Genomic DNA, 27,603 nt, shown 5'->3' on the forward strand with positions numbered 1-27,603 from the left:
ATTTTCTTGTTTTTCATCGTTATTTAAAATGGCATAAAAAGGGCGACTCATCTTAAACCAAAAATACATTCCTTGGCCGAAAAAGTACGCAGCTGGTCAAAACCTTCCTCCAAAAAATGTATGGATTAAGGCGTCCCCCCCCCAAAAAAAAAAGAAAAACCCGTGTTGCCACATTTTATTGCTTGACATCACAGAAAACCTCGTAATTATTTCAGTATTTGGAGGCTGTTCTTCGTCGAGCAAATTCAGCAAAGTTCAAAACCCTCGATTTTTCTTACGTTACGATCGCATGATTAGTGATTATATAAATGCAATTATCCATCATTATTTTGTTTATTACATGTATGTATCTATAGAGACTCCCATCGTGGCGAGGCATTCCCACATATCATGGGTAAAAATCGAGAAAAATGCAACATTGAAATGAAAATGAGAATTATACTATCATCGCGCAGAGAATGGTTGAGCTTATCCAAAACTAAAAATTCATTGCAAGAAAAAGTGTAATATCGGTTAAAAGGCAAAACGACATAGAACATGGTCTTATCCGGGTGGTATTACCTGTGCAAAGTGGGCGATAGAGTCGTCGACTGCTGAGCTCATATTGCATCTCTCATTTGTTGCCTCACTCTGCCGTGATAGCGAAGAGAGCAGTAAAGTGCAAAAATGAAGTTTTGAGAAAACAGGCTCAGAAGCTTCTTACCGGAAAATTTTATTGAAGGGAGCCTCCGTTCTTTTTCATATTGCCACTAAAAATGTCCGAAAGACTCCTAGAAATCGGGTTGGATGATTAAAAATCGACTGATTTTATTTCAATTACATAAGAAAGGCATTTTTCATTTTCATGCTAGGTTATTGTTAAGCAAGACAGCCGTAAGTGCTATCTTCTGCATGCTTTCATGGTTGCGTTTTGGATACACAACAAACTCATTCTCAAATTAGAAATTGTCAGAAGACGCTTTACTTGAAAGCACTGTTTTCATTGGCTCTCAGGAGAAACAGTGAAATGCTGGCATGCCTAAAACTAAGTCATTTTTTGCGCACTTACGGCTTTTTCATATGTCTCGTTTTGATATAATTAAGATAAATTTTGCTGTTTTAGCAATTTCAATGATTTCATCGAAAAGAATTTGGACGAATTTTGAAGGAAACTCGATTTCGAAAATTTGACACTAACTGCTCTCTTCACTATCACGGCAGCACTCATTACAGACGTAAGTCTGAGCCAGAAAAACCAAGCGTTTGCTAGATTAGGTAATATGCGTCATTTCTCGAAAATTATGAAATGGCAGCTCCAAACAAGAGATCTGATGCAGGAGACAGAGAATCTGACGAAGGAGCTACTGATGAGGAAGCGGTGAGGAGGGAGTGAGGGAAACCAATGGTTTCAAATTATTTTTAGGAAGCAGAATTCTGATCGATCGCAGGCAATGACAATGGCGGGGGCAGGGATTGTCAGCGTCATTTCTCCAAAATTATGAAATGGCAGCTCCAAACAAGAGATCTGATGCAGGAGACAGAGAACCTGATGAAGGAGCTACTGATGAGGAAGCGGTGAGGAGGGAGTGAGGGAAACCAATGGTTTCAAATTATTTTTAGGAAGCAGAATTCTGATCGATTGCAGGCAATGACAATGGCTGGGGCAGGGATTGTCAGGGTGGTGAAAAATCAGCATTAAGAACTTGTGATTCTGACACATGGCTTATTTTTTTTTCGGATCTCAGATCACGGTCAATGACTCAAAGTTGCGTCTTCGTGGGCAAATATCGTGTACAAAATTCGTAAGATAATGGGTCACCTACTAAGCCAAAATTTTAAAACAATTATTACTAACACAAAATATAATCTACTTGCATCACTGAATACTGTAATTCGAGTCTTACATATTTATTTCAAAATGCGCATATTCTGAGAAAGTGGCTGAAATCTTTGGCCAACTCGGATTCTTCGGGAACGCCGCGCCCCGATGGGAGTCCCAATAGATACATACATGTAATAAACAAAATAATGATGGATAATTGCATTTATATAATCACTAATCATGCGATCGTAACGTATGAAAAATCGAGGGTTTTGAACTTTGCTGAATGTGCTCGACGAAGAACAGCCTCCAAATACTGAAATAATTACGAGGTTTTCTGTGATGTCAAGCAATAAAATGTGGCAACACAGGTTTTTCTTTTTTTTTTGGGGGGGGGGAGGCCTTAATCCATAAATTTTTTGGAGGAAGGTTTTGACCAGCTGCGTACTTTTTCGGCCAAGGAATGTATTTCTGGTTTAAGATGAGTCGCCCTTTTTATGCCATTTTAAATAACGATGAAAAACAAGAAAATTCTTAGAATATCGTTTTAACTCTGAGCGCAAGGTTTGCCGTCAACGAAAATTGGCCAAAGTGACTATCTTACATCCTTAGTGAACGTACTTGAAGGAAAGTTTGCTCTTCCAATGATGGGATCGTTATGGAACAGCGCGTCGAAAGCCAAAAACCCCGCATTCCTCGCCAAAATCGGCCTTTAGTCTCATGTTTCGGCCAGTATTAGACCCCTAAATAGACCGAAAATGACCAAATCATGTTCCATTCCGCAAACTTTAGACTTTAAATGAGCAAACAATCGTAGAATTGAAGAATTTCGGGGTATGGGCCCAACAATGGCCCTTATCGAAACCCCTCCTTTGGCAAATCCCTTAATATCAGTCTTTTACCGGTCTGCGCCTCTAACTGGCAACAATGTCGGCAGCCATTTTCGATTCGGAGGCTTAATTTTTTGTAGGAGTAAACATCTGATCTCCTATTCGAACTTCTTGACCCAAGAAACTTAATTTTGAACGTATTGTTTGTTACAGCTGCCCTAAATGGCAGTTTCATCCGTAAGATCGGCGGCCATTTTGGGCGCCATCTTTGATTTTAGGGCTTCTTGAGAGTCGCAGCGGAAAATGGACCTCATTTCCGAACTCTACGACCCTGTAAACCTAATAATTGATACCTCACAATGCATGTAGACCCGAATAGGCAAATTAGTACCCGTAAGAGGTATTTTTGGATGCCATCTTGGATTTTGGCCTAAAAGTAATCTTTAGGCTAACTTTTGACTGAAAATTCGGATTCTACGATCGAAAATACATAAGAATCGACACCCGACACGACGTATTTGCAAACTTCAAATTTTTTTACCTGTTCCGTATTGGCTATATTTTCGATTGATATTGCAGCTGAAATTGAGAGGAAGTAGTTTAGCTTTCAGCCGATAGATCGCGTTGAGATCGCCGGCCTGAGAGCTAATAATTTTGTACCTTTTTCCTCATTGATTTGCTCAAATGAAGTCCTCTTTCCTGGACCTTGCTACTTGCCAGATAGATTGTTAGCATTTTTGACTAAGTAGCCTTTGATTTATTGTGTATTGTATTGTTAGCACTAAGTTGTTCATTTTATTCGCGAGAATTGGCGAGCTTTAGTTTTTGGTTGCCCGGCCACTGATTCCTCCTAATTGGAGTCTCTGGGACGAGTTACGTAGAGCGAGATTCACAACCCGGCGATAGCTGGATTACAGACAATTTGCATCTATCTAGCTATTGTCACCTCTTTTGAAGAGAGGCCCGGACCGGACACTGTTGCCTGAGCACGTGCTCCGCGTTTCGTCATTTTTTTGTGATCAATCTTGGAGTCCTCAAGCCAAAGCTAAAAAGGCATGTTAAGCCTATGGTTTTGAATCTATGAGCCAACTCCTCGGTGCGATCTTTTGATGAGTCAATCTTCGAGAGACCCTTTAGACACGGCTAAAAAGGCTTGTTGCGCCTAAGGTCTTGAACCTATAAGGGATCACCTCAAGTGCGACTAAAACCTCCCTTTTTGAATGCTCGCGAATTCTCGCGAGTGTTAACAGGTGAACCACGTTGCGGTCACCTATAGCCGATTTTTTGTATTGAGCTGCTAAGAAGAGAGCTAAAGTCCAGATAGCCTTGTTGCGGTTTCTGGCACTTATTTTGAGTTCTTATTCGTCTTAGCCTGGGGCAGGCAAATTCGCGTTTCTTTTTTTGAAGTTTAGTCAGACTGCCATGTTGCGGCATTTGACCCCAATGTCTTTAGATTTTTCGGGTCGAGTGTTGCAACTATGATGATATACAATTTGATTAGTTTCGCTCTTCTATGCTACTGCAGCTAGAAGCAGCTTTTTTTTGTTGTTTTATTCTGAGTTGCAACCTCACCCATCTTATTGATTTTTGATCAATTTTGATTTAGGTTCTTATCGAACATTACCCCAAAACCGGCATTTTGGCCGTCATCTTGAATTTGGGGGGGTTTGTATGAAATTTGAGATGGCCATCATCGATTTTCTTTTTCTAGACATCAAAACGAAGAGATTGATGTATCACACAATATGCCTTCACGAATCTGCACACGGGACATATGTTTTGTTACGTATGCCCCCTGACTACCCCCCCCCCCCCAAGGCTGTGCTGATCAGGTTTAGGGGGAGGGAGATCTACTTTTCTTAAGTCCGTAACAAGTTAAGGACCCCCTTGTAACTAAATGCAAAGCCCAAGGACTGTCAACTTCGAATTACTTCGGGTTGTTTGCATGGAAAAACATATTTTTCTTGAGCCTTCACAAAAATTCGGTGACCTAGTATTTTGTAGAGAGTAAGGTAAGGGGCTAGGTCTCTCATTTTTAAGGGTCAGTCATACAGTCAGAGATGGGCTGATTGTGAACGTATCAGAGTCAATTTGAGTTAACATTTTCCATAATTTCTGATTCTGATGGAATAGTTTCAAATTTTGATGTAAACCTCGACTTTTGAAGTGAGGACCCCCCTTGTACCTCTCAGGGTGGCCGAGGGAGCTTCTGGGCCATGATATTTGAATTCCTGATTGGGGTCGATTACCTTATCATTTCTGCGGTCCTCGATTTTGTCTGACCTAAAATAACTGAGAAAAAGACTGGCATAGGTGGCCTGGGTCACTCGGTGTACTTAACAGAAAATTTAGTTTAAAATAGTAAGAATAGGAGGTTGTGAGAAAACGTATCTTCTTCTCCGACAAAAAAAATTCGGTACCTACTTTTTTTGGGCCACAAATCCAGCTGCAGATGGTATTGTAATATTCAATTAAAGTAGAGTTAACTTTCTAGGAGGTATTCAGAACAACAAGCTTCATTACTTTTCAATTTTTACTCATTAATACGTCTGTGAGAGGGAATCATCAGATCAGTTTAGGTCTAAACATTGATGTTATTTCTTTTGCCAGACATCACCTGACATCTCAAGATCAATAAACATGACCTAAAAACTCAATCTAAACGTGTTGAAGGTTAAATTTTTTAAAATATAGCCAACGCATCTAGCATTTTGTATGATCAAATGTTCTTTTGCAGTCGAAAGTCATCCTCACTAACCCTGAAAATTCCATGACACAAGTTGATCAGCTCAAATCACTGGTTTGAACTGTTGAACTGACATTATGTCCCCGCAATGGCCTTGTAGAATTTAAGTTCTAATGAAAGTTGTTATTATTTTAATCCAAAAAATGCTCATCATTTCCTTCGGTCATTTCTCTGTTACAAACACATATACATGGAAAATGAGAGGAAAGATTGAAGTTGAAACTATCCTTTTTTTTTCTTTTTCTGCGAAACTAATCAATCTTTATCGCAATCTGAAAGCACTTCCTTTCATCTAGTGGACTGGATTTAAATACAGTTCGTTACTGTCCAAAAAAAAAATTAAAAAAATAAATACAAATAAAAAAAAAAGAGATCAAATTAAGGTGTGTAAGCACGTATTACAATGACTGTAACACTGTTGATCAAAATGATGCATGTCGGCCGAATCGATGTCGATTGGAATAGTGTTGATCGTATTGCTTTAAAAATACTGACTTTGTTGATCTGTGTCGATTGAATGGATTTTGATTGAATTACATTTCAATTTTCAATTGAACTGTGTCGAATGAACGGACGTCGACGAAAACGATGTCGATGTTAAAGTGGTTTTTTTCAAGGATTTTAAATTATTATTTTCGAACAAAGAAAGGGCGGCGTAAACAATGTCGATAAAAAATACTTAAATATTAACTATGTCGTTAAAAAATTTTCGATGAAAAGAATGTCGACACCGATTGAATTGTGCTTCTATTTTTCGATTGAATTATGTCAAGTAAACTGACGTCGATGCACAAAAAGTTTTTTTTCAAGGATTCTAAATTGTCATTTTCGAGCGGAAAAGTATCGATGTAAACAATGCCGATCGAAAATACATTGATAAATAGTATATCGATGAAAAATTGTTCAATGAAAAGTATGTCAATGAAAAAAATTTCAATCGACGTGTGTTGATCAAAAGAGTGTTGATTGAATTCTTCTTTCATTTTTTGATCGACCTGTGTCGAGTGAGCCGATGTCGATCGAAACGACGCCCGAACAAAAATAGGTTTTTCCGAGGATCTTAGATTCTTATCTTCGAGCGAATAAGTGTCAATGTAAACAATGTCGATCGAAAATACATTGATAAACAGTATATCGATGAAAAATTGTTCGATGAAAAAATTTTCGATGGAAAGTATGTCGATGAGAAAAATGTCGATTGAATCCATGTCGATTGTATTGTGTTTCCATTTCAATCGACTTGTGTCAATGATTCTTATCCACCCTTTTAAGTAGGTGTATGATGGGTAAGTTACTCACCAAAATAATTAAGAAAATGTAATGGCAAGTATTTTAAAATCACCGAAGAAATTCACGAGTTTTGTAATACAGTACGTAAATTACCAACACTTTCACTCATGATTATACATAGCTTTCATCAGAATTGCAAGCTGAGCCCGAATGTGTCGAAATAAAGTGAATATTCAAAAATGTCAAAAAATTGGTTAGCAAACTTTTGGCTACCAGTAAAATGACAGCCTCTTGACAAGATGCGGATGATTAGGTGAGGACCCTACATGGACTTAATGGGGACAAAACCACTGTTCAGTCCACTGGACCGGCCGGTTCCATGCCAAGAAACCGCTGGGTCCAGTCCGTGGCTTGAACCCAGCGGCTCCTTGCCTGGATCAGACGTTTCAATATGTTGTTTGCACAAAAGTGCCCCAATTTTCACTCTGCTTAACCTAATTGCCCAGGCTTTATTTTTACGCACGATCTGGCACAATATCTGTGCTCAAACTTCTATTTTCATACCACACCACTACTGCCCCTGGTTCAGCAAAGCCACCCCTTGCTATTTGCGTGCCACATTCCATATATCTGCAATCAGTTGCAATAACATGAACCCCCCCCCCCCCCATGTGCCATCTCACGTAATCTCCGGTAAAGATCCACTCAAGATCATGGCGATTTATGTAGCTCTTAGGGCCCAAAAGGACGACACTGTGAAAAACGAATATCACTAGAAAAGTGCCGCTGCCAACCTATGCATCGGGAAGATTATTCAATATGGCCGACAGCGCTTTACAAACAAGCGTTTTTAACGATTAAAACTTTGAAACTTAGAAAATGTTAGCGAATTTAAAGTTTTATACGTGCTTTTATAATTTTTGATGAGTGTAAATAGTCGAAATGTGATAATTTGTACCACTAGATAATTCTAGTTCACAGGTTGGCTCCCTTTTTGGGCCCCAAGAGCTACATGACCTGATCAAACCTAACCTCCAAATTTTCGAGTTGTCTATACTCTCCCCTTAAAGGCACTCAACTAAAATTGAAAGTCTGAATACTTGCAAAGGGAGTCAATAAATTAAAGTAACAGAAGTTTTTCATTACAGAGTGATAGCTTTGGATTTAAAAGGCTTTGGTGACTCGGATAAGCCGCTACGACGGAAAAGCTACCGTGTTGAGGTAATATTAAGGGAGTTGTCGGACCTGATTAGCTCCTTTGGAATGGGTCGCTGCTCGGTAGTTGGTCACGACTTGGGAGCTCTCCTTGGCTGGTACCTGGCTCATTCCTCACCACACCTCATTGCTAAATTTGTTGCAATCTCGTGTCCACACCCAAATCTCTACTGGTCCTCCTTACCTAGCAGTAGTACCTTCAATCCAAGGTATGCGTTCATTTCTGCCTTTATAGTTTCTTTGTTTTCTGAAGAAAAAAAGTGAGTACAAAACCCTTAACTTCTTTGTTTTCAATGAAAAAGTCCTCCCTTTTTAATAATTTACGCATATCATGGGCTAAAGAACAACACCGCTATTATAAACAGGTAATTTTGGCGAAAATGAGTTACTGACTTTGCTGCATTCTACAGTATATGGTACGCAAGCTGATTTTTTTAATTTTTTCTAATTCCGCATGGGATTGCTGTAATGACGCTGTGATGTTTATAAAACATTGCAAATCTAACCTCAAAATTACAAAAAAATGGCGAAGTTTTTTCTCTGTCCTGTAGTACCATGAGTCTGCAGGTGAGGGATACTGTTCCTTAACCACCAATATGCAGCTATCGCAGCAAAAACCCTTTTCTGTGTTTTATATCCTTCAAAAAAGGGAGAGCATATTAGCATGTCTGCTATTGTGTTTTTAGCCCCCAATAAATCTCAAAATCTCAGCCCTAGTCGAGAGATTTCTTCATGGGGGAGCAATTCCCGTGACTCCATTTTGTAAATGCTACAGAGGGAGAGTCTTAACGAGCCAGAAAAATTGTCAAGCGTTAGAACCTCTGACCAACTCTAAAACTGTCCCTAAACCGTACAATACGATCAGGCTAAGTATTAGGTAGGCCATCACAAATAATTATTTTGATTAACTTTTTTCTGAGCTTCCTAAATAATTTTAATAGTTCATGTCCAGCGATATCGACCAATCAGTACTTAAATGACAGTAAAATTTGAAGAAGAAAAAAAAAAAAAAAAAAAAAAAAAAAAAAATGTAGAAGTTCCCCCTTTCCTCGATTTCCACCAAGATTTCTTGGCTGCCCTAAAATGTGAAGAACTAACCTGAATAACTCTGGAAGAGGGTGATGCAAAATCCACCCCATTTCCCCTGGATTTTCTTGTTTTTTTTTTTTTTTTTTTAAATATCAAAAGATTATATCGAGGGCAGAGTTAAGAAATTTCGTGAAAGATTATAAAAAGAAATTTCATGAGGAAATTTCATTTAACACTCAGAATTCAGGATTATAAACCCTAGAAACTTATGAATCTTAAGTCCCTTTATACGCACGTGGTAAACCGTCAAAGGGAACTTTAGAAATGCCCAGGAAGTTGAGTAAAACAGCAAAAACATAATTTTGAATTTTTTTTCTCAAATTTTGGTTGAACACACAGCCGTACCGGTTGAACACCAAAATAAATTTTATGGATAAAGTAAAACGTTAGGTAGCTTTCATATTTGGAACAAAACAAATTTCGTGCTTATAAAGAATCCTAGTACATACCCCCTAATAGTATATCCTTCTTTTTTGGTACGAAAGGGAGGGAGGGATCTTAAACTATCCTTGAAAGAATTTAAATGATTTTTCAGAAATTAACAGTTTCCTTTGCCAACGTATTTCTTTTTTGAAATAGGAAATATTTGATAAATAAATAGAGTACCTGTATTTTTGAGCTTTGAAGTGATAGATTTTGAGATCAGTAAGTAGGTAGGTATTTTACTTTTTCTTGAATCTAAGAGAAAATGTTTCAAAATGAAAGAGTAAGCATTTTGTAAGTGTAAGAGGAGACGAGAAGGGAAGAACTAAGAAGAGACAGAGCTCCACTTGGTCTAATTGACGAATATTATTCTCTTTAAAATTAAAAACAAGCAGTGAATTCCAACACAATGTGTTGATAAGGCGCGTCATTAACTCGCACATATCAACCCCTTTAGTTTTCATTTACAGAGTTGTCGAAATAGGCAAGTAGCACAACAAGAGAATTCATACGATCCAACTTTGATGTGACTGTGTATTGTGAATGTAGAAAGCCATTCGAAAGAGTTTAAGTTTTTTGATCTGCCCCCAGCAAAATCTTATCAGATTTTTAATGAAAGGTGCTACATAATATTCTAAGCGAAGAAAGGAAAAGTTCTGTCGAACTCCTGAAAGATAAAGTCGATTTAAAGGTATTTTGGGGCTAAAATATCCAAATCACTGGTAGTATAAATCCCGTTATATTATTGATAAGAAATTGACTCGATATAAATGCAATTGCATTAGATATGTCTTGATTTTGTTATTTTAAACGTATTTCCATGCAAAGAAGCTCAACCATGTCCATGCTTTATTCATTCATGAATTGAAAGTGAGCAATCTACATCCCGAAAATCTACCAATTTGCCATAAAAAATTGCAGAAACTTGATATACCAGGTCGATGCACCCACTCGTTGAATTTACCAACCAATTTCGTGAGTGCAAATATATAAAAATCAATATGCTTTAGTCATTTTGGGTGCATTTATTTTTCATGAAACAATGACAATTTCAATCCCGAAAAACTATCAATTTTCCGTATAAAATCGACAAAATCAAAATATGTCGATTCCCTGACGTGAAAATTAGATTCTACGTGTAAAAATACTTACATATGGATATGCTGAACAGAAACCATTGTGGACACAGTTAGCAGTCCGCGGCAATATCAATCCAACAGAATAACGACAAAAATTAGATCGGATGTTAGCCACTTTGCCCGCCTCTCCTCGTTATTTACAAACCGTTCCTATACTCATCTCAAAATTTTTCACACAGCTTTGAGTTATTATCAGCTTCCATTTAAATCCCGGTTCGATTGTCGAATCGGCTGCCCAAAAAGCAAGCCATTTTTGAAAGGTTGTATGAGAAATTCGTGATATTATCGGCTCTCAGGTAATCACCCCATGGCTAAAATTGGTGGTATAAATGTTTGAGTGCTTAAAATAATCGTATTCAAGAAACTAAGGCAATAGACTATGGTGTCAATTTCGTTTTAATAATATGACAGGATTTACTACCGGTGATTTAGCTATTATAGCCCCAGAATACTTTTAAAGCGCCTTTACTTTCCAGAATCTTGACGGAATTTTTTTTTTGGCTTGAACGACTCAAGAGACACTGTAGTTAAAAAATATAAAGAAATTTCGATTTTGACCAAAAAAAAAAAATGTTCGTTCAGGCACACCGTGTATTGTATGAAGCACTGCTGCTATTCAACCCTTGTCTTCAGGTGAAAATTCTTACAAGGAAGCCCCTTGCAAGAGGCGAATTTTTTGTTATTTCTCCCAATTTTTTCTCCGTTATATAATTGAATTGCTTGTCAAATTCTGAGGTCAATTATATTTAATTGTAATTTATGTATTTCTTTTTTTCCCTTCATTTTATTTTTTGTATGGAGAAGTTTTGTTGATTTCTTTGGATTTCGAATACTGTAACTTCTCCTCTATTTGGCCGATTTTTATGAATGAGACCTTTTTTAATTCGTGTTTTAACGGAGAGTAAGGAAAACATTCCTAAAAACACGCGAAAATTTTTTTTCGAAAATTGGACGAATCCTAGCGTGACGGTGAAATGGTTAATCAAGCGTAAATAATCGGGCGAGGGTCCGGGTCGGGTCGTTCGGGAGGAACAAAAGAAACTGCCTCGTCTCGAGACAGAGGTCCGGTGTGCGGGGAGGAGAAGGGTAAGTGGATTTCTGTAAAAGCGAATTGATTTCTGCATGTGTTATGGTTAGCACATGGTCTGATGAGTTTTGAGGCTCTTCACAGATTGCACTTACGGCTGTCCTGGCTGGTCCTGGCTATCAGAGCAGTAGTACCAAATTTTGAAAAGTATAACAGGGGTGTAGATATCTGTCTATGCAATGTTTTAAACAAAACGGAGGAGTGAAATTCTTATTCGAAGAATGCTGACCTGCTCAGCAATCCTCAAATCAGTTCGTTTGCTTCTGCTTATATACAGGGTGATCCAAAAGTCCCTTCCACCCCCTCTAACTTTTTACCTAATTGAGATAAAGATTTGAAACTTGGGGGATATTCCTAGGTCAAAGGGAGCTACTTTTTGGCCCCCTAAAATTTTCAGGGGGGCAACGGCCCCCAACGTTTAATTTTCAAATGGGAAGACCTCCTTTGTGATAGCTTGTTCGAAAGTGCATAAAAAAAGAAAACTTTTCGCGCAAACCCGAAGTCAATATCTCAAACCGTTTCAAAATGGCGGCCGGTTAAAGTTCAAAATGGCCGAAAATTCACACCGGTTATTTGTCGATGGATTTACGCGAAAATTGGTATGAAGGGGTATTTTGACACGAGAAAAACGAATTTGACGTTAGATGTTCAAAAAAACCGAAATTTCCAAAATGGCCGCCAGTTAAAGTTCAAAATGACCAAAAATTGATTTTTTTAAATCTAAGTTCAAAGTTTATCTTATGCCAAAATACTCTCAAATTCCAAGTTTTAGGCAAATCCATCAGGAAACAACCGAGGTGAAAATTTTCGGCCATTTTAAACTTTAACCGGCGGCCATTTTGGAAATTTTGGTTTTTTTTTAAAATCTAACGTCAAATTCGTTTTTCTCGTGTCCAAATACCCCTACATACCGATTTTCGCGTAAATCCATCGACAAATAACCGGTGTGAATTTTCGGCCATTTTGAACTTTAACCGGCCGCCGTTTTGAAACGGTTTGAGATATTGACTTCCTGTTTGCGCGAAAAATTTTCTTTTTTTATGCTCTTTCGAACGAGCTATCACAAAGGGGGTCTTCCCATTTGAAAATCAAAAGTTGGGGGCCGTTCCCCCCCCCTCCCCAAGGGGGGCCCCCCTGAAAATTTTAGGGGGGCCAAAAAGTAGCTCCCTTTGACCTAGGAATATCCCCCAAGTTTCAAATCTTTACCTCAATTAGGTAAAAAGTTAGAGGGGGTGGAAGGGACTTTTGGATCACCCTGTATGCATATTTTAAATTAGCGCGGAGCATTCTTAGGTTTTTTTTAAAAGAAAAACCAAGTAACGTAGACTCTTAGTATTCATTGTACATAAACTAGAAAGCCTCAGAATGAAAAAAAACTTTATATCATAATTATTGCTGGATTAGTAAACTTTTTATACGCTTTGGAAAATCTCAGAAGTTCGCGGCAGTCACTTTCCGGTAAGGAACTAAGGGACTCGGTTATTGTATCGAGTGGAGGGTCGAAACGATCGCAAAGGCGGTATACTACGTATACGCGCCAACAAATTCTGTTAGAAAAAACAAGCATTTTTGACATTTTGTCGGTCGAAAGAAAGAGGTTGTTCCAAAAACGCCGATTTTGCCCCCCCCCCCCCCTGGATTTGGCCCAAACTTTGCTCAAATGTTGTACTAAGTGTCCCCAATGCTTGAGCAAAATTTCAGCCCCCTCGGATAATTAGGGGGGAGGGGGCAGGGGGCAAAGTTGCAATTTTTTCAAAACTTTAAAAATCGATGTCTCGCGAACGGTTTGAGTGTAAGTGTTGCGGTTTGCGCTAAAAAACGTTAACAAATATTCTCTACACGAATATTGATGCTGTTTGCATGGTCGCGTAATTTATCGTAGTTATAAATCGATTTTTTCGATTTTGAAGGTTCGACTTTTTTTCGTTTTTCGTCCCTCCTCTCCAGGCGATCGTTGCTATGTGAATAAAAACCAGTTGAGGTGATTTTCCATGAAATTCTGCATCTACCACACTTTGTTTGACCTTGGGGAAACGATTCATTCTTGAGTTATAGCGATTTTTCTGCGCGTTCCCGGTTACGCGCGGGCGGCATATCGGCGGCGCTCCATCCCCCCTGGGCGAGGCAGAGGTTGTATCACTGCTAGGGCCTTATATTCATGCTGTAGGCTGTAATTATTGATATTTTCTCCTTCCCCCACCCTTCCCCTCCTTCAAATATGTTTTTTATACCTCGTTATACAGGGTGTCCCGGACCACCCGTACCAGGTCTTTTTCTCGGTTGGTTTAGGTAGTACGAAGTGGGGGACCGCGGGGTTAAACAGGGAATTGACCCCAAGGTATCCGAATTTCATGGTCCCGAAGCCCCCCTACCCTCCCTTGGGGGGTAAAAGAGGGAGGCACAATGTCTCCCGACTTTAGGGATCGTGACCCCCTCTTTACTCCCCAAGGGCGGCATGGAGAGTTTCGGGACCATGAAATTCGGATACCTTGGGGTCAATTCCCTGTTTAACCCCGCGGTCCCCCACTTCGTACTACCTAAACCAACCGAGAAAAAGACCTGGCACGGGTGGTCCGGGACACCCTGTATAACGAAGTATAAAAAACATATTTGTAGGAGGGGAAGGGTGGGGGAAGGAGAAAATATCAATAATTACAGCCTACAGCATGAATATAAGGCCCTAGCAGTGAAACAACCTCTGCCTCGCCCAGGGGGGATGGAGCGCCGCCGATATGCCGCCCGCGCGTAACCGGGAACGCGCAGAAAAATCGCTATAACTCAAGAATGAATCGTTTCCCCAAGGTCAAACAAAGTGTGGTAGATGCAGAATTTCATGGAAAATCACCTCAACTGGTTTTTATTCACATAGCAACGATCGCCTGGAGAGGAGGGACGAAAAACGAAAAAAAGTCGAACCTTCAAAATCGAAAAAATCGATTTATAACTACGATAAATTACGCGACCATGCAAACAGCATCAATATTCGTGTAGAGAATATTTGTTAACGTTTTTTAGCGCAAACCGCAACACTTACACTCAAACCGTTCGCGAGACATCGATTTTTAAAGTTTTGAAAAAATTGCAACTTTGCCCCCCTGCCCCCTCCCCCCTAATTATCCGAGGGGGCTGAAATTTTGCTCAAGCATTGGGGACACTTAGTACAACATCTGAGCAAAGTTTGGGCCAAATCCAGGGGGGGGGGCCAAAATCGGCGTTTTTGGAACAACCTCTTTCATGGGGGAAAAAAGAAATTTCACGAAATTTTATTCGATGAAAGGACCCTACAACAAAACGGCCAAATCGGCCTAAACACGGAATCCTACGATTTTCTCAGGGATGAAAGAGGGTCTTCCCGGACACTCAAAACTGGTCATATTTTTGCCTAACCCCCAGGGAAAAGGGGGGGATGGGGGGTCAAAGTCAAAAACTTTAAAGTAGCATTACTTCTCAACGGTTTGTTGTAGAAAGATGATCTTGGTGTCATAATTTTCAGAAAAATGAGAGCTTTCAGAATATATGTATGAAATTAATAAAATTTTAGATTTTGACCCACTTTTGGGGGAATTATACAAGGTCATCCCCCTTTCGTAAATTTTCGTTTTTCGATATTTTCGGTCGTTCGGTTCGCACGGAGCAAAACAAAAACAACCTTAAATAAAAGTAGAGGACATAAGGTTTAAAACAAGCCCAAGTTCATCTTGGGGAAACGATTAGAAGCGGAGTTATGAGTCTTCAAAGTTGACGCGGCGCGCGGGAACCTTGTATGTTCCGAGTCTCAAGGTCACCTGCGCCCCCTGGATTGCCTGCAGGTTGCAAGTTTTCGTGTTTTTATGCTTCTGTAGGTTGTTTTTAATGTAAATCATTCAATGAAGAGAGAATAATCGGAAATTTTTAATTTTACGGGTCGAGCGAGAGGGGGCTTAGAGTGTCAACCATGATGTCCATCATACCTCATTAAACATTTGCTGACGATGACGATTCTGCTCTTATAATTTAGAAGAAACCATGGACCCTCAGTTCAAATATACATATGCTCCATACAGAACCATTTAGAAATTATAACCCATTGATGCCAAATTTTGGGGTACCCCTAATTTTAAATTTTTTTATTAAATTGAGCTATAAGCTACAGCGCTTGACGAAACTCACTTGGTAAAGCCAAATAGTTTCTCGTAGAAGCAGACGAGCTTTGAGCTTCAAAACAAGTCTCCGTTATTCTTGAGAGGGCAATTTGAAACGCAGTTAAAAATTTTTAACGTTAATGTAGTGTACCTCACCGAAGGCCTATTGTGTAAAATTAAAAAATTCAGATTATACCATCTTCATTGAATGATGTACATTAAAAACGACCTACAGAAGCATAAAAACACAAAAACTTACAACCTGCAGGCAATCCAGGGGGCGCAGGTGACCTTGAGACTCGGAACATACAAGGTTCCCGCGCGCCGCGTCAACTTTGAAGACTCATAACTCCGCTTCTAATCGTTTCCCCAAGATGAACTTGGGCTTGTTTTAAACCTTATGTCCTCTACTTTCATTTAAGGTTGTTTTTGTTTTGCTCCGTGCGAACCGAATGACCGAAAATATCGAAAAACGAAAATTTACGAAAGGGGGATGACCTTGTATAATTCCCCCAAAAGTGGGTCAAAATCTAAAATTTTATTAATTTCATACATATATTCTGAAAGCTCTCATTTTTCTGGAAATTATGACACCAAGATCATCTTTCTACAACAAACCGTTGAGAAGTAATGCTACTTTAAAGTTTTTGACTTTGAACCCCCATCCCCCCCTTTTCCCTGGGGGTTAGGCAAAAAATATGACCAGTTTTGTGTGTCCGGGAAGACCCTCTTTCATCCCTAAGAAAATCGTAGGATTCCGTGTTTAGGCCGATTTGGCCGTTTTGTTGTAGGGTCCTTTCTTTTAGCAACTCTGATCGAGGGGCATATTTTCCCAAAACTCAACCCCCGAAAAAAATCTGGTTAAATCCAATGTAAGACTTTGTCTCATAACTCATTAACAAATGGATATCTAGGTATACAGGGTGCGGCAAAAGTCTAGAGACGGCTGGATATTTTTTGAACGGCTGGAGTTAGAGAAACGAGCTTTGTGGTAAGTTCCTAAACCATAAGAAACTATTTTTTGAGGGGGTCAAAATTTTGGGGGGGGAACAAAAGGAACCCCTCGAACTTTTTTTTCTCCAAATGGCAACCCCTATCTTGTGACACGTCATTCAAAAGGGCATAAAAAAAGAAAACTTTTGGCGCAAACCGGAAGTCTCTACGTATCATTGAAACAAAATGGCAGCCTAAAACCGGTCGAAAATCGGTATTCCGACTTGTATCAAAGATTCGACTTGGAATTTGGTCTACGGGGGTTTTTTGGGTCAGGAAAAACGAATTTGACCTTTAATTTTCAAAATCTTTGCTTCATCTCAAAATGGCGGCCTAAAACCGGTCGGAACCCGGTTTTTTGGTTCGTAATTGATAATGGACACATGTGGAAGAGGGGCAAAAGCAAGTTAAACCTTTCAATCGTGGACGTTTCGGGAATCAAATGACCGTATCCATTTTCCCCGAACCAAGAAACTGCCCTGATTTCATTTTTTGAGCGACTCCATTGATTAACAGCCGAAAAACCGGGTTTCGACCAGTTTTAGGCCGTCATTTTGAAATGAAGCAATGATTCTGAAAATCTAATGCCAAATTCGTTTTTCCCGACCCAAAAAACCCCCGGTTACTAAATTCCAAGTCGAATCTTTGATACAAGTCGGAATACCAATTTTCGACCGGTTTTAGACTGCCATTTTGTTTCAATGATAGGCAGAGACTTCCGGTTTGCGCCAAAAGTTTTCTTTTTTTGTGCCCTTTTGGATGACGTGTCACAAAATGGGGGTTGCCATTTAAAAAAGAAAAATATAGGGGGGCTGGGGGGGTCCCTTTTGTTCTCCCCAAAATTTTGACCCCCTCAAAAGATAGTTTCTTTTGGTTTAGGAATTTACCACAAAGCTCGTTTCTCCAACTCCAGCCGTTCAAAAAATATGCAGCTATTTCCAGACTTTTGTCCCACCCTGTATGTACAATTTGCACAGGTGACTCCAAAATTCAATAAGCCAAAACTTTGCTGAAGTTTAAGCTGGAAAACCGCTTTTGTATTGATGAACAATCAATTGTCACATGATCGTTGCACAGGGCACAGATGAGTTTCCAAATTATTATCTTCTAAACTAAATTACAAGGAAGAGGAAGAAATGTAATAATTTTCAAGTCATTATTTATAACACTTCAGATTATATCACTTGTTATCATTTGGAGGCTAGTTTGAAGTTTGATCCTCACCACCATCAGTTAGGGGCTAGTTTACAAATTATCCATCAGAAACGGAATTGACGAATTCCCTGATATGTATTCTACTTACTCGTCTAGAGTGTCGCATGTACGTAGCTATTTTTTCTTCTTCTTTCTTTATTGTAGGTGGATTTACTTCAGTCAAATTCCACTTCTCCCAGAGTTGGAAGCCCTCCAAGAGGACGTACGCATCATCGATAAGTGTCATCAGCATCTTATCTCTGGTGGAGGAAAAATTGATTCTTTTATGGACGCCTACAAATACACCTTCTCCACTGTTGGTGAGAACTTCTCATTAAATATACGTGAAACCGTATCTTGCTGAAGTATAATAGTATCTGTCTTGTGAGGGTATCATATTAATCAAATGCTTTAATAAACTCAGAAATTTTCTCTTCGCTCCATACATATCGATTTGATCTGAATAACACTGATTCTGAATTGGTGCAGGTGCTAGGAGGGATGACACAAAGAAACGGGTAGCTGGCTCGCCCTGCGATAGGTGTTGCACGTTACGCTTTTATTAGAGACAGAATATGACATAGACATTTTTGTATTTAAAAATTCCTACAATTTTGTATTTGCAACTTGAGACCAGAAGGGGAAACAAAGGGAATGTTGCATGAGGTGGAGAAAAACAATCCGGAATGATCGTTGTATAAACATTAACAACAATCAACTCAATCGTCCAATCAAGGTTATCTATCCAGCTCTTCAAGAATAGTGTATGTTTAAAGCAATGAGCAAAAAGGACAATGTATCCATACTTATGCAACTGATGAAATAGCAGTAATGGTAAATAGAGAAAAATACGCAAAAATCTACACAGCATTGATTTGATCATTACATTCTGTGAGTAATTTGATCAACTTACGCCAGGTATAGTTTGATCGAAATACATAATTTGGTAGGACAAGGTTGTTTCTTTATCTGTGAATGATCACCTGCTATTGTTGGAATGTTTTAATTTTTCAGAAGACTGGACTGGCCCAATAAATTACTTTCGAAATTTGCCATTCTGTCAAGTAAGCAATAAGAGTGGGATGATTGAGGTCCCTTGTTTGCTCATTGTAGGTAACAAAGACAACTGTATCGAGCTAGAAAGCATCATCAAGTCAACTGAGTACACTGAAAAATACTTCCTGAAAGTCATTGAAAACTCTGGCCACTTTCCTCATCAAGAGCACCCAGAAACAGTGAATCAAGCCCTGGCCAAGTTCCTTCTTGGTAAGCAACGCATTTTCATATACCAGGATTGGCCAAAGAAATGCTCTATGCGCCATCCAACGATGTGTCACAAGTGGGCAAAGGGGGATCCCCATCTGAAAATGCTGATATGGGGGGGGAGAGTGTTCTTACCTCCCTGGTTTCTCTCGTCGTAGATTAATAGCAACCTGAAAGGTTACTGGCAACTTCTCCTGTAAGATCGCGTATGGTCACTTCTTTGAAGCCGACTTGGGCGAGATTCCCTAAGAAATTTGTAACGGCAGGCCAAGCGGGGGTCATATGGATTTCAAGAATTGGAGCAAAAATGATTGACTGCAGTTCCTCTGGTAGCTATTATTCTATGCCCCTGTGACCATGAGTTGCGATCCTCCAAAAAGTTTTCCCCTCGATGACTAGGACATCAGTTTAAATTAAAAAAATTTAACGCAATAATTATAAAAGTTATGGCGTATTGAGCGCTTCTTTTGCTCATCTCGGAATAACACATTTTGCATTTTTTTTTATCATTCATTCTGGTCTGGATATGTACCTTTGGGGCAGGTTTTGCACTTCTTTGAAAATAAAGTCTGCTACCAATATAGCAGTGCTCCAAATCGCGATGATGAAGATCTTTTCCTCAGATTTTCCTTTATATTTTTGAGGAACCGACAAAATAACCCCTGGTGGTGTATTTTCAGCATCAGTTTCTTAATGGCTCCATTTTCAATTTCGTTTAATTGTAGAATGGCTGCAAATTTTGTGTATCCTAAAAAACAGCCAAGAGGAATGAAAGCCCCACGTATATGTAAAGAAGATTCTCGGTTGACTTGAAGAACAATTACTGAGGGGCTCGGAGAGGAAGGCCCGAGTGCAGTTTTTGTTATTTCAAGAAATACAGATTGAAGTTTCGAAATTACATGGATCCTCATGGAAGAAAGAAAGTTTAAACTGACTGTTTAATTCTTAAAAATTGGAATTTGGGGGCGAAATTTTTTCAGAATATGCATTAAGACTAGTTTATCCTGAAATCAGTAATATCTCAATTTTTAATCGTATTTATCGTATTTTCCATGTTATATTTGTTATTTGTCATAAAACAAAATTTAAAATTCATATTTTCCACATGAAAGCCATTATTCACTTCCTAGAACCTTTGACGTCATAATTAATCCAATTTTCGGCATTTTAGGACGATTTTCTCGAAAATTTGGCATCTTAGGAAAAAGGTACACTCTTACTTTTATTCATTACATTATGTTCCCTTCAAAAACATACACAGTTTGCAGTCTAAATTAAGTTTTACTTAAGTAGAATTGAAAAAAACCCTCTAAATGGGTGAAAAATGGCAAGCATGGTCTGGGAGGCCCTTAAAAATTCATCCGAGGCCTTTTAAAAGGCCAGAAATGGAAAGCACGCGAAAAAATCCTTCAGAATCATCTTGTAAAGCCTGTCGGTGGCAAGGGAGGGGGTGTGCAGACGACTCTGAGCACCCAGCATCCGATTGGCGTGCGCTGAGCATAAACTTCGACAGCTCATATCTCACGTACCAATCGGTTCCTTGGGAGGTATAATATATCAAAATGTACGGAAAAGTACGACAAATAAAATGAACAGCTTTGTGTTCGAATCGAGAATCCGGCATTTGACAATGTACTAGGGTTGAAAAAAATTTGGCCCTTAAGAAAGTGTGAAAAATGGCATCATTGCAACCTTAAATTACCTCAAGGATCAAATTGGATGCATATTTCAAAAGAATCCAATTTTTGGAGAATTTTAGCGCAAACCGCACCTAAATAGCTTTTTATGTTCGAAAGAAATGGAACTCGATGGTTTTCAACTCGGCAACGCTGCTACGCGGATCGAAATTTTTTTCGAAACTTTGGAAAAAGGCATATCCTATAGTAAGGAATAATATAATGAAAATTGGTCAAAATCCACGAGGGGGGGGGGGGGCATTTTGCCGATAACAGGAAAAGCTAATATGCCCAACACCGTAAAAATTAAAGTCCACCAATTTTATACAAATTTCATTACTTCATTTTAAAGGTACAATCTCTCTGTAGTGGATTCTCAAGGGACCGACCACCTTTGCCGCCATAGAGAGGGATCCGCTATGGTGAAAGTATGACCCGAACAGACAGAAAAGCAACAGAAAATCAAATTGCACGAACACGTGGAGGGGGGGGGGGGGGCAATAATGAAGAATTAAGAGACGTACCTCACGCACTCGATGTAAGTGATCTTCGTTTGCTTCTTGCCAGTACGGAAATGAACATCCTCGACTTCATTAGTCCTGCATGTTTGTAAGCATTGGCAATTGTGGTCGAGGTAATGCACAGCCATGCTCTTTCAAGCAAGCATACGAGTAACGCAAAACTGCACTTTGACCCGCCCGAGACTCCGAGGCCTCCGGTCGGTATGATCTCCGCTGCCAGACCGCCGCTGTAGAGAAAGTCACTGCCGCTATACAGAACGGAAGATACAGGTATTTAACATAGGAAGTTCAAGAAACCGGCCTATTTCGCCGCTACAGAGAAATTTCCATTTTAAAGATGGCCGCTATAGAGAGATTGTGCTGTATTAAACTACCTTTTTTCAGCTTTGGCACGAACTATTTGATTCAGTACAAAGTGATAGTGATTGACAAACAAGCCATTGAATCACAGGTGTCAGCTCCTCCCGCGGGACTACCGGAGGTTCACGCAAACACAGCAGCACTGCCTAATTGTGTCAGTTACGTAACTGACACTTGAAAATGTGAAATAAAAGATGATACAAAAAATGAAACTTGGCAATCAATTCTTGAGATATGAGGTGGTATTAATGCTGCCTTAAAAGTTTTCTAAACTTTGGGGACATCCTGTTAGTTCAATAATTTTAAATTGAGGATTTTGTGTACCTAGTGTGTGATTAGTGCTGCCGACCTAAAAATCACCGGTTTTCATAAAAATTAAAGTTTTCATGGTAGAAAAAGCCAACTTATTAGTAAGGTTTGGTCGAGAAGACTCCAGCGATTAATTTGATGACAGTTTTGAAACTCCTGGTTCCATCTGGCGAGATAAATACTGCACTTAATACAACTGCGAAAATACGTTGCCGATTGTGGCGACATTCTTTCTGATGACTTTTCTTGCTTAAAAATAAACATGTAAGTTCAAAAGGACAATTTTCTTGAACATAAGAGTCTCCTTGCGGCAAATATTGCCGAAGAATCCATGATCAGTACTGATTTATCACCGCGAATTGCTTTTTTTGCTTCAAAATCAGGGTTGGCGACGCGTAACCGACCGGATATTTTCGGCCTTTAAAGTCACATATTATTAAATACAATCATAATTTATCATACTTTTTAGTATGGATAAGTTCAAGGATATCATTTCTATTGATTTATCAACTTGGTTTTCAATCGTTTTGCGCTGTGTCATTTATAACCCAGGGTGACCCGACCATTCCTTTTATCGTGAAATCACCCATACACTCCATAGGTTAACCAAGAGTTTTCAGGACTTCAAACTTGATATAATCCTAAGCAAAATTATGTGACTGGCGATGAGAAAAAAAGAATGTCGATATCTCTAAGGAAATCCATTCTATAGAATGGGCCCATTTACACGAACGAAGTTATGTGCTCAAAATTTCAATTGCAGATAGACCTCTTTTGCATAAAGTAGTCGAAACGTCAATATTTGATCATGGGGATCTGCATGAAATGGAAGATCTCATTCCTGGATCACGCGACACCTCACCTGCCACCCGTAGAGATTCATACAGAGCGTGTGTTACCTACTTGAGCATGATTTTCATTTACCATTTTGGATTTGGAACATTCTTCGCATTAAATGTCGGTTTTTGACTTGAAATTCGGATTCTGCGACCAAAGAAACATTGAAATCGATACCTCACTCGGCGTTGTTTCATGGTGATGATTTGTTCACCCTCGCGGTGGCAATTTTGGCTGCCTTCGGCTGAAATGGGTGGGAGGGGGGGGGGGGAGGTTGCGTTCCAGGAAATTCGGAATTTCCAACATGTATCCTCTTCCTGGATATCTAAACCGCGTATATTTTAATATTTTCACCTTTAGATCACCATGTTCCAGATGAACAGTAGGGTGGATCGCATTGTTCGACTTTGAGAGGAGAAACGCGTATCTTCGAAAAAAAGTTGTCAAATGGGCCCCATATGAAGTACCCAAAATTTCGCCGCATAAAATTGACCCCCTAGTGCCGCATGAAGGACTAAATTTTTAATATATTATATTAAAGGTTCAAACACATGTTTCCGTACAGATTATGTCAAATTGCTGATCTAAAGGAAGTAAATTTCGTCCGTGTTGACGTATCGTGCACGAGTAAAGCACAATTGGCCTGTTTTCACCCGATAAATAGGCGGTAGCGTCCTCCAGAATGGCCCATTTACAGTAATGTCGTAAAAATAAGTGTGACAGATTTTGCCGAATTACGACCACAAGGGCCGAAATTTCGTACGTTTTGGCGTATTTCTAACCGTTCACCCACAAACATGCGGAGAGGGCGTTCGAGCGATGCACCGCGCGGATCGTCGCGCTGCGTCCACGTGGTGCCCGCTTTGACCGTTTGGGGCCGGCCGGTCGGTCCAGGGAAACCCGGCGCGACGCGCGGCGGCAAGGTGCCGGCACCGGTCGGTGTCTATGCAGCTGTAATCTCATTGGCAAATCCCGTGTTCGGGAAATTTCAGCTATGAGGAATCTTTGAAAGTTAGATAAGATGAGTGACGATCCACGACCCTCTGAGTTGTACTAGTGCTGACCTACTGTGATCAGTTGTCGCTCAAGTTTCTTATCGTTACGATCTCGCTCCTGCGACTCGAAGTGAAGTGACTTGTATCTCGATCTTTCTGTCTCTCCAAAACAGCTCTTTTCAGTGCTTAATTATCGCGAACGGAATGGCGAAAAATACGCCCCAAAGTTCGTCGCAACCAATTTTCGGCCGAGCGTCAATCCCGGCTTGTTCGCAAAATTAGGGCTACTTAGTGCTACGACGCGAGATACGTAAAAATTGTTTAATGCTTCAATAAAGAAAATAAAAATAAACCTGAAGTAAAAAAAATTGAAGACTTTAGGAAAGTGGCGAACAAACTTGTTGATATTTGCCCGTAGTTGCGTAGCTTAGCGAATAAGTCGGGATTGATGCTCGGAACCTTTCACGAACTTTTTCCACAACACGGTCAACCACTTTATGCACTGTTGGTTCAAGTCCACCGTTTTCCGATCGTAATACTTCACGAGTGTAAAAATAATATTTTATTACTTCCGTATAGGCTGGTAAAACAGTTCCTCTTAATTTTGCTTTGGGGCGTATTCTTCGCCATTCCGTCCGCGATAATTAAGCACTGAAAAGAGCTGTTTTGGAGAGATAGAAAGATCGAGATACAAGTCACTTCACTTCGAGTCACAGGAGCGAGATCGTAACGATAAGAAACTTGAGCGACAACTGATCACAGTAGGTCAGCACTAGTACAACTCAGAGGGTCGTGGATCGTCACTCATCTTATCTAACTTTCAAAGATTCCCCATAGCTGAAATTTCCCAAACACGGGATTTGCCAATAAGATTACGGCTGCATAGACATCGACCGGTGCCGGCACCTTGCCGCCGCGCGTCGCGTCGGGTTTCCCTGGACCGACCGGCCGGTCCCAAACGGTCAAAGCGGGCACCACGTGGACGCAGCGCGACGATCTGCGCGGTGCATCGCTCGAACGCCCTCTCCGCATGTTTGTGGGTGAACGGTTAGAAATACGCCAAAACGCACGAAATTTCGGCCCTTGTGGTCGTAATTCGGCAAAATCTGTCACACCTCATTTTACGACATTACTGTAGATAGGCCATTCTGGAGGGCGCTACCGCCTATTTATCGGGTGAAAACAGGCCAATTGTGCTTTACTCGTGCACGATACGTCAACACGGACGAAATTTACTACCTTTAGGTCAACAATTTGACAAAATCTGTAAGGAAACATGTGTTTGAACCTTTGATATAATTATTAAAAATTTAGGCCTTTTAGGCCTTCATGCAGCATTAGGGGGTCAATTTTATGCGGCGAAATTTTGGGTACTTCATATGGGGCCCATTTGACAACTTTTTTTCGAAGATACGCGTTTCCTCTCTCAAAGTCGAAAAATTCGATCCACCCTAATGAACAGTTGTACTAAACGCGGTGGAATTCGATCAGAAACAATAGAAAACTTGCATTTACTATAAAAATTTCAAATTACGATATTTCGATAATAGGATCAGCCAGGATTTTGATTATTCGTGATTTTAAGTTCACACGTATCGTAGATTCACCCCTTACAAACCGTTTCTGGGTACATTTTTCTCGGCTTCAAGACCACTGTGACTGTACACTGGACAGTTTTCTGCTCATCTGCATACGATCTGAACTGTTTTACACTACAAAAATCCGATTTTAGGACTCACGGAAAATTTACTGGCTATAAATTGGTCTAAAATTGACCAAACTGTCAAACATTATATACCAAAAGAAAGCTCTTTTAATGACCCTTCATTTAAAAAAAATTCAAACCGTTTCTTCAGTTATTAGCAAAAAACCGTTTTTCGTATGTCCCATCCTCCCCCCAGGGGAATTTGAAAAAAATTCAACCATTTTTGGGTGTGTCAGTTCGTGCCTGAAAAACCACACTTGAAATAAAAATGAGATTTCACCCTGGGCCCAGTTTCAATGGCAGATGGAACAATCTCTTCATGGTAACTCACAAAAAGAGCTTACTACTCTAATTTATTCACTGGATAATATAACTCGAGAATTATTGAAAAAGCTCAAAAAGTTTCCTAATTTTTGCTAATTTAAGATAAAATAAACTTCTTAAGGTAAATGCACCTCTTGTTTTCAAGACTTTATGTCATAAAAGCCGTAAGGCTAAAAGGAAAAAAATGATTTTTAGTATGCAGAAAAAAGGTTTCAATGATGGAATGGAGATTCTGCATGAATTGGGGATTTCTTAATTGATGATTGTTTCAGAGAGAAATTTTACGGTAAGAGTGATGGATGCCTTGAAAAAATGCATCAGTACCTTCTAAGATTGGAAAAATTTTTGGGGCTCCCGACTAGTTCCGCTGAAAATTACATTAAATGGCAACTAATGGCAAGGGAAAGGAGGGAAATGGCAGGGGGAATTCGAAAAAATTCAACACTTTTTTGGGTGTCTCAGATCATGCCCTTCAATACCTGAAAAGATGAGGAGATTTTATTCTGGGTCCAGTTTCAATGACAGATGGAACAACCTCTCTCTAACTTAACGCTGGCTATTTGTTGTGTTTTTGAAGTAGGTTTATTGAAGATTCCTTAACTTTGTTGCAACCCCCATTATTGCTATCAAAAATTTGATTGAGTACTGAAACTTAACTTTCAGGTGATGTAGCAGTGACTCCAGGTAAATCACCCTCTGGGTTGGTCAACCGGCTCTATGGCACAGTCATGTCTGCCAAAACGTATAGTAACCAGGTCTTTGGAAAAGCTTTATCATTCGGGCAAGCGCCTACCTCATTAATATCTGCTCTTAAATCTTGAGCCTACCAACTTCTTGATCTTTTTTCCTGTACTATGGTAGTTTAATTCCAAAAATTTCAAGACTGAAGCCATTTATAGCTGAAACTCAATTGTGATATCCATTAATAATTAAGTACATCACCTTTTAATACCCTATTCAATCGAGTGTTCTTAAAACTTTGCCTCTACTTTTTAAAGAAATAATTTAAAGTAATTTATTTTTCCTTTGTGCGTCATTTTGAGTTACCTTTTCTATTTATGTATTCCTATTTTGTTTGTTCTTGTCTTTGCTCTTTTTTGTTTCATGTTTTCCTATTAAAATCATCTTGGTCTCTGAATAAATGAGTTATTTATTTTTTGAAACAAGCAACAACTAACACTTAAGGGGGATCCCTTTAAAATAAAAGCATAAAAACTGTTCCTCAGTATTGTGAGAAGTACATTTGCATGATATTTCCGCCACAGTAATGTGACGAGCACTCTAGCCAAAATACCAGTATCAGATATTTTTGAAGTGGATACCATATTTAATACATATTTACTATCTATTTTATACAGTATTAGTCCAGTCATTCTAGTTATTAGTCCAGTCATTCTAGCTTTTTACCTCGGACAAATTAGCACAAACTTTTCCTTTGGTATATAGGGTCTCCAGGTACTCAATAAGACAGAAAAAAAAGTTAACCAGAAAATTCCACCGGGAAAGTGGTCAAATCGCAGTTTTTCAAAATGGCGGCTTACGACGATTTTCAAAGAGGACGTACATACGGTTTTACCTTTATAACTCAAAAATAATGCGTCAAACCATAAAATTGCAAGAGATCAGATTGAAAGATCATAAAATTTTGATTGAGAATCATATACAAAATTTAGGCTTTTATTATTTTTTTCTTTCCGAATTTTACTATTTGAAAACAACAACTGGCAAAGTCTGCTGAAAATTCA

The 27,603-nt window shown here is 39.3% G+C and overlaps 1 protein-coding gene across 4 annotated transcripts in view; it reads left to right on the plus strand.

The window, feature by feature from the left end:
• The window catches only part of LOC109031998 (epoxide hydrolase 4), a 53,003-nt gene extending 26,003 nt beyond the window's left edge, over window positions 1-27,000 (plus strand). The window contains exons 3-6 of one of the 4 annotated variants that reach the window (XM_019043871.2): window positions 7,756-8,031; window positions 18,034-18,188; window positions 18,886-19,134; window positions 26,522-27,000. In XM_019043871.2, coding sequence (XP_018899416.2) covers window positions 7,756-8,031; window positions 18,034-18,188; window positions 18,886-19,134; window positions 26,522-26,679 — 838 coding nt within the window. In that variant the 3' untranslated portion in view covers window positions 26,680-27,000. Of the gene's footprint in view, window positions 1-7,755; window positions 8,032-18,033; window positions 18,189-18,882; window positions 19,135-26,521 lie in introns of all 4 variants that reach the window. The other 3 variants (XM_019043872.2, XM_019043870.2, XM_072296491.1) reach the window with 3 other exon arrangements.
• The last annotated feature ends 603 nt before the right edge of the window (window positions 27,001-27,603 follow it).

This window comes from Bemisia tabaci, chromosome 2, assembly GCF_918797505.1.
Source record: "Bemisia tabaci chromosome 2, PGI_BMITA_v3".
NCBI lineage: Eukaryota > Metazoa > Arthropoda > Insecta > Hemiptera > Aleyrodidae > Bemisia > Bemisia tabaci.